General features: G+C 36.7%; 1 protein-coding gene across 50 annotated transcripts; it reads left to right on the forward strand.

Moving 5' to 3' along the window:
• The first annotated feature begins 1,904 nt into the window (after positions 1–1,904).
• On the forward strand, positions 1,905–7,140 carry LOC112750247 (BRAP2 RING ZnF UBP domain-containing protein 1-like). Of its 50 annotated transcripts, XM_072216295.1 has the most exons (15): positions 1,915–2,562; positions 2,662–2,748; positions 3,029–3,064; positions 3,240–3,334; positions 3,568–3,664; positions 3,766–3,891; positions 4,437–4,505; positions 4,635–4,732; positions 5,015–5,068; positions 5,344–5,394; positions 5,494–5,639; positions 5,747–5,816; positions 5,904–6,040; positions 6,299–6,387; positions 6,706–7,140. In XM_072216295.1, exons 6-10 carry the CDS (start codon positions 3,768–3,770, stop codon positions 5,359–5,361), a joined length of 363 nt encoding a protein of 120 aa, XP_072072396.1. In that variant the 5' UTR covers positions 1,915–2,562; positions 2,662–2,748; positions 3,029–3,064; positions 3,240–3,334; positions 3,568–3,664; positions 3,766–3,767; the 3' UTR covers positions 5,362–5,394; positions 5,494–5,639; positions 5,747–5,816; positions 5,904–6,040; positions 6,299–6,387; positions 6,706–7,140. The 50 variants fall into 50 exon arrangements, with proteins under 50 accessions (XP_072072354.1, XP_072072396.1, XP_072072389.1 ...); XM_072216288.1 differs by having other exon boundaries at positions 5,344–5,639; XM_072216286.1 differs by having other exon boundaries at positions 5,494–5,816.
• The last annotated feature ends 295 nt before the right edge of the window (positions 7,141–7,435 follow it).

A 7,435-nucleotide genomic window follows, 5' to 3' on the forward strand; every position in this document is an offset into this window, starting at 1 on the left:
AGCCATTGGTCGCGTAAGCATTATCTGGAATTATCCGAAGAATCTCTTTGTACCTCTCCCAAGCTTCATAGAGGGACTCTCCTTCATGTTGTCTGAAGGTTTGAACGTTGGTTCTAAGCTTAGTCAATCGATGAGGTGGGAAGAACTTATTTAGGAACTTAGTGACGATGTCCTCCCATGTGGCTATGCTTTCCTTGTGCTGATTATCCTGCCAGTGCTTAGCACGATTCCTTATAGCAAAGGGAAGAGCAATAATCGATAAACCTCAGCCGGGACGCCATTTGTCTTGACAGTATCACAAATTTGTAGGAAATTAGAGATAAACAAATTTAGATCTTCTTGTGGGATCCCACTAAACTGACAATTTTGTTGCAGCAATGTAACAAGCTGCGGGTTCAGTTCAAAATTATTAGCATTAATAGTAGGTGTTCAATGCTACTTCCACAACTCCCTGGATTAGGAGTAGTGAAAGATCCATGGTCCTCCTAAGTGGAAGAGCATTAGCTGTTATTCTCTTCCATGTTTTTCTTAGATTCTTCTTCAACCACTTCTTCAATCTCTTCTTCAACTCTTTAATTTCTAGCTTGTTTCCTTTGTCGCCAAATAGATCTTTCGATCTCAGGATCATATTGAAGAGGTTCTTTCTCCCTGTTATTCTGCATAGACAAAGACAACAAGGAAATCAAATTGGAACTCCCTTCACAGTGTGAATAGAATTCCTGGGGGGAAATAAAACAAAAATAGTAAATAAACAAACAGTAAAAAGTTCTAATCTAGGTAATCAATTGATTAGTAGTTTGTTAACCATGATTAATCTCGGCAATGGTGCCAAAAACTTGATGCAGATTTTACAAACGGTAAAACATCGGCAAGTGCACTGGGTCATATCAAGTAATAACTCATGGTGAGTGAGTGTCGATCCCACGAGGATTAACGGATTAGGCAAACAATAGTCAACCGATTAGTCTAGTTAGACAATCAAATTAGGGTTTTGAATAACTTGTAACATAAGCAGCAAAGAACAAAAGCAAACAATGAATATTGAAAAGATCTTATGATTAAGAAAGTTAAGGTCTCGGAGATATTAGAACTTCCAGAATAATACTTTTCACTTTCCACCTTAATCATGCAAAGATAATTCTATGGCAAATTGTTGGTAATCAAACCCCAATCCCTTGGTGAATCAATTTCTCTTTAACCTAATTAATCGCTAATCACTTAGTCAATTAATTAAGAAAAGAGTTACGCACATTCACTGATTTATAAAGTCACACAATTCATAAGAATCTCCCCTAGTTGATTCGATGTCACTTATCAAGTCTATTTTCAAAACTTAAGAGTTGTGAGAACTGGTTTTCAAGCTTAATTCAAATTAATCAACCTTTAGAAGAAGTTAAGAGAATTCAAGTTAGAGAAGAATTATTTTCCAACATATTCAAACCCTTTAAGATGAAGAACGAAAACCTTTTCTTAAGAAGGAATCAATGCATACACTACAAGAAAAAAAGGCCTATGGGCACGCTTTTTTTTGCCACGCTTTAAAAGCTTGGCCAAAAGTGATCAATGGCCACGCTTTTATGAGGGTGGCGATAGAATTGAGATTTGGGCACTCTTTTTTTTGCTACGCTTGAAAAGCGTGGTGAAAAGGGTTTACGGTCACGCTTTTATGAGGGTGACAATTGATTCGAGATTTGGCCACGCTTTTTTTGCTACGCTTAAAAAGCGTAGCCATAGAGAAAAACAAGCACGCTTTTAAAGCGTGGCGATAGATTTTTGTTATAGTGACATTTTAAAAGCGTGGCCGTTTCCTACAAATCTTTTGGCACGCTTCAAAAGCGTGGCAAAAAAAGTTAAAAAAAACTTTTTAAAAAAAGATTATAATTATTTAATTACACATTACACTCCCTCTTTCTCCTTCGAAGCCTAAAACTCTTCCAACACTTTGTATTCACCCTAAAAAGAAGAAAGTCCCTTCCAAAGAACCCTACCACTTCGAAAGAACCCAGTACTCTCCGCGACTCCAGCAATCCGTAGAACATCACCGGCGCTCCCTGTTCCGGCACACTAACCCTTACCCCTTTTTAATTCACAAACCCTAACCTAACACCCACCGCACTCCTCCCATTTCCCCTCACAACAGCGCCGCAGCCTCACTCCCCCTTTTCCCCTCTCCAGCGCACACAACACAATACACACACGCACCACCTCACCCACGCGGAAGAGGAGAGCTCGAGGAAGGAGACAACGCCTTGCTGCCAGCTCCGTCGAAGACCAGCCCACCGCTGCTGTCGAGTCAAACCCAAGAGAGAGAGAGAGTGTGCAACGATGAGAGAGGAAGAGCCGTTACTAAACGCGTCGCCGCCGTTGGAGGAGCTTCGCTCTTCGCCATCACCGAGGAGGGGAAAGAGGACCTGCTCCCGTCGCGCCAGTCACCGTCGTGCTTCCTGGTTGCCGATGAGGGAGCCGCGAGAACCGTTGCCGTCGCAAGAAGGGGGACGCACGAGAGGGAGCCCTCAGTGTGATCGCTGTCGCAGCTGTTGAGTAAATCTTCGTGGTTTTGCAGTAAATCTTCGATCATCATTTAATCATTTTTTTAATATTACAATAAATCTGTGCTTTTAATTGTTATTACTCTTTTCCAATTGATTTTATGAAACGAAGTTTTACAGATTCGACAAGAAAGGGAACCGGTGGAAGGAGAGAACCGATGGTACCGTCAAGTTCCCGAAGAACAAGGTTACTAGAAAGGTTTGGCTTCTCATCTGAACAAAATTGATTTGTGCTTCTTTGTTTATGTTGTCTATTCTCTGATTCATTTGTGCTTCCCTAGTTCTCTGATTCTTCCGTTCATAAGTAGTTAGAGAAGTTTACATTATATTTGTTTGAGCCTCATATAATAATGTCGAACGTGGTTCTTTTGCTGTCATTATAGTAGTTAAATCTAAGAAGGTTAATTGGTTTATTTGTGCAACTAATTTTGTTCTTTTTGTTTTGTGTTTATGCTGAACAAAATCATTGCTGAGTGTAGTTCTTTAGCTGTAAGCATTCCAAATCATTGAAAAAGGTAATTCATGGATTCCATATTTTTTTCATTTGAAAATTATACTAGAACAATATAATATGATATGAGAAGCTGTTAATGAGCTTGATTTATATTTATAAGAAATTATAAACTGATTGATTGAATAGCTTATCTGCTTTTGCTTTGCTGCTGCTACCTGACTCTGTTCCAATCTTAGCCTCAGGTGCCTTTTTCCTGTATTTGCATAACTTCTCTTAAGAGCTTCAAAAGCTTGAAGAGTATTGCATGAACCAGAAATTCATTGATTCAATGGTACCTATATATTTAACTCTCTTATTAATGCTTTTACTTTGTTTAACTTTCTTCAGCACCGCTTGGTTCATCTGTGTTTGACCTAATGAGCTGAACTAATTGAAATCTCAATATTGAGTTGCTTGATTCATAGTACTAAGTTTGATGAAAAGAAAATTGAGTTGATACTTATTTAATTTTTATCATTTTATTTATTTAACACCATGTTTGTACTTGATTATTATTATTCATAGTACCAGGTTTCCATTGGAGTAGCTTGTAATCTTTCTTGGCCTGCTGACCGTCTCATGATCCAAGTCCTAGATGATTTCTACGGATCTCGTGGTTAAGGTGCATATATTTTAATTGTGCAGCGAGGAATTAAGAAGTGGAATTAATTAATTTGCTTTGTTTGTGTTGATTTGTCGCAAATGGTGGAAATGGAATGTCAGAGATGGGTGAGCAAAGGGATAAACATAACATACCAAATAAGAGAGAACAGAACGGGGTACAAAGTGGGTGCGTTAAACACAATTTGATCATCTGGACACAGGTCTTTATGAATATGCTAATAACAGGTAGAGATTATTTTCACCATCATTCTTCCCTTTTTTGTGACATTTTTTCTTCCAAAGTTTCTTAGTTCTTTTGTTCAGCTAAAAATTATGATTCTGGGGTTCTTAAATTTTTTCTCCTGCAAATAGATCTTGTGAAGGATTTGATTTTGGAGAACAAGAAAAAATCACAATCATTTTCTTTTTTTTTTTTTGTGATTCAGTTCTAGAGATATATAGGTTTTATTTTTCCTCTTTGTATCTTATTTTGACTTTTTCCTTTCTATATGAGCCTTTTTTTTCTCTTAATTTATGTTTATATATATTTTTATGTTTTTCTTTCTGCTTATGATAATTTTTCTTAGCTCTTGGTCTGTTAGATACATGGATCTGGTGCAATAGATAGAGAAATAGAAACCAATTAGGGTTGTTGTAAGGATTTTCAGGCCTATGAGATCAGCCACTTCCAACACCCCCTAACTCCCTCTTCCATTCTTGTTCATTTTTTTCTGTTTTGTTTTTTCCATGCTTGTGCCATATCCTATTTTTGGTTTCTGTGGAGTACTCAGAATGTGCAGATATTGCTGGGACTCCTCCTGATGGATGTACTGAAATACCAACTTGTCCAGTTTGCCTCGGTAGGCTGCATTTGCTTTTGCTGTGGCTTTGTGTATTTTGCTTCGTTCATTATTTTTTTAGAGGATGGAAATAATCTTATGAAATGATGTTTTATGATTTATGTTTCTGGTTTGCTCTTTGAATGATAGAGAGATTGGACCCGGATAGAAGTGGAATACTCACTACACTTTGCGATCACTCCTTTCAATGCCCTTGTGTTTCAAAGTGGACATACTTGTCTTGCCGGGTAAGCAGGTTTTTCATTCCTTCAATTCTTGTTTTCACTTTGTATTGAAGTTCTTATTTTGGCTAGTTTAGGCAATTCTATTGTCACAAAATTATCTTATGAACCACTTTACATTTAATAGATATACTGTCTTGTAGACATAGTTCCACATCATCATTTGATAGGATAGCATTTTAATTTTCTAACAACACTAAGTCTTCATTGTTATTAGGACCACTGTTTCTGAGTATATTTCCCATTTCAATACATGGTTAGTGATTCATTGTTATTTCTCAAAAACAGATTTTTGATGATTACAACCCTCTTCTAACATCTCAGCTGGAAACTCAAAGACAAGTAAGTTGACACTGATGCTCCTGAAACTCATTCTCTGGGATATTTTAATAACTATGGAAAACAGAGTCTTTGCTTTGGATGTATGAACTAGACTATATTATGTCATCAAGGTTGACTGGAAACTACTTGTTCCTGACATATCATTAGATGTATTATAATTACAGGAGTAGTTAGAATTTAGGGGTACTGATACTGTTTCGTCTCTTTTTCCCCATTTAGATACCATTTGTTATATCTAGTTTCGTCAAAATCTAATTTGACTGTCACTGTTTTAGGTGTCAAAAATAGAATAGGTTGTACCTCCTATTCTCACCAAGTTAGGCAAGGTAATGTTGTGCTTGTTATCTTTTGATAAACATTCTGATACAAGGTAGTCTATGCTTAATGACTTATGGTAGTCAATGGTCTATTGGTAAATCAATAAGCATTCCAAACAACAATAGTATGGAGTGGATTCTTCACCTTGATACGGATGAATTAATGCACCCAGCGGGTGCTCAAGAGTATTCTTTTGAGGCAGTTGCTTCTTGAGGTTCCAGGAAATGTAGACATGGTCATATTTCCCAACTATGTGAGTAGAATTTGCTGGTTCATGCTTCCTTGATGGAACTGGCAATTACAAAGATTCTGTACGTGGGATTCCAAACTACTTTCTGACTTATGAAAATGGTAAATCAGCTGCCTGTATACAAGATCATCTTCGTCCAAATGGTGCACACAGATGGGATAACTACATGAAATCCCCAAAGTATGTTCTGTTGATTCTTTATATTTATGTCTCCCCTTGATGTTTTTTCACTTTTGAGTTCCATGATGTTCTCCTGAATTATGCTAGTGAGATCAAGTTGGAGGAGGCTGCTGTTTTGCATTACACATGCTAAATTCTCATACCTCACTTCCAGATGTGATCGCTGTGGTTGCAAACCTACCGAAGATGTAAAAAGATGCTTCATGTTGGAATTTGACAGATCTGTGAGTTCATGAACTCTGTTTCCACCTTATTCTTTTACTTTCTTTTCTGTTCACTTAGCCATTTGGTTGAATATTGGGGAAAAATGGATTTGTCTTACCGGTGCAGTATATAATTAAATTACTATAGTTTGAACTTAAGGTTGACCAATCGTCACGGATTCTAGTTACTAAAAAATAGGGAAAAAGGGTTTGGGCGTGGTGGGGACTGCTTTCCCAACTCATGAGTATTCATTATAGTGTTCATTATTTCCTCTGTAGTAAGTGCAATTATTCTCTGCTGCTACAAGGACAATAACACAGCCATGGCTGCTTTAGTTTCAACCATAGGAGCTATCAAAGGAACTCCAGTATGATTCTTTTACCTTACTTTGTTTCTTTCAATTAATTCTATTCACTCAATTTATCACTTCTAGTTTTAAACTATGTATAAGATTAGGATAGTAATTGGATTGGATGTAGTGTGAATTAGTAATCAGTTATAGATACCAAATTAGAAAAATAATGATCATGCGGACTATGGATACATACATATCACTAATTTGTGAGTTATCAATATATTTAGATGCGGTTCATGATTTCTTGTATAGTTAAAAAAATTGGATTAGAGTTTTGAATAGAGTAGTAACTCTTAAATAACAAGAGAATAATGTAATTTTACATTGCAGGTGAGTTTGAATGGTTCTGGAGCTGTGGCTTCATCAGCTCCCAATTCACCAGCTTTCTTCGAAAGCAGCTTGAAGGTTACATCAAGAATCCAGAGCAGTAGCAAGGTTTCCTCTGGAAGCTTCAAGATTGTGGCGATCGATGAGGACAAGTAAACAAATAAGGACAGATGGAAAGGGTTGGCCTATGATATCTTAGGTGACCAGCAAGACATCACAAGAGGGAAGGGTATTTTGTAGTTTTTAGAGGATGTAGATAATGTAATAGTTGTTGGAATTGTAATGCATGTAATACAAATTCATGGGTAGTTGTTATCACTTTGATTTTTTGTTAGAGCTTGTCATGTGATCAACCACTATATTTGGTGTACAAGTTTATGAAGGTTTTATATTGTTAATAGTAATTAAAATTGTTATGGAGGTTTTATATTGTCTAAATTTTACATTATTTATGAATTTTGTTAGATTTTATTATGAAGATTAAAAAAAACAATTGAACTTGAACAAATTTATAGCCACGCTTTAAAAGGGTAGCTATTTCCATACAGTAGCCACTTTTCGCCACGCTTTAAAGCATAGCTATATCTCTAGCTATTGGCACGCTTTAAAAGCGTAGCCATATCTCTAGCTACTGGCACGCTTTAAAAGCGTAGCCATATCTCACGACTTTACTACACTTTAAAAGCGTAGCCGTATCTCTAGTTAATGGCACACTTTAAAAGCGTAGCCATAT

Source organism: Arachis hypogaea, chromosome 15 (assembly GCF_003086295.3).
Source record: "Arachis hypogaea cultivar Tifrunner chromosome 15, arahy.Tifrunner.gnm2.J5K5, whole genome shotgun sequence".
Lineage (NCBI taxonomy): Eukaryota > Viridiplantae > Streptophyta > Magnoliopsida > Fabales > Fabaceae > Arachis > Arachis hypogaea.

Excerpts from the sequence above, each read along its gene's own strand:
- LOC112750247 (XM_072216253.1), top strand. The coding sequence starts at position 3,759 with ATGTCAGAGATGGGTGAGCAAAGGGATAAACATAACATACCAAATAAG. Across the intron at positions 3,892-4,436 it reads TATGAATATGCTAATAACAG|AATGTGCAGATATTGCTGGG; the intron begins GTAGAGATTATT and ends TGGAGTACTCAG. Across the intron at positions 4,506-4,634 it reads AACTTGTCCAGTTTGCCTCG|AGAGATTGGACCCGGATAGA; the intron begins GTAGGCTGCATT and ends TTTGAATGATAG.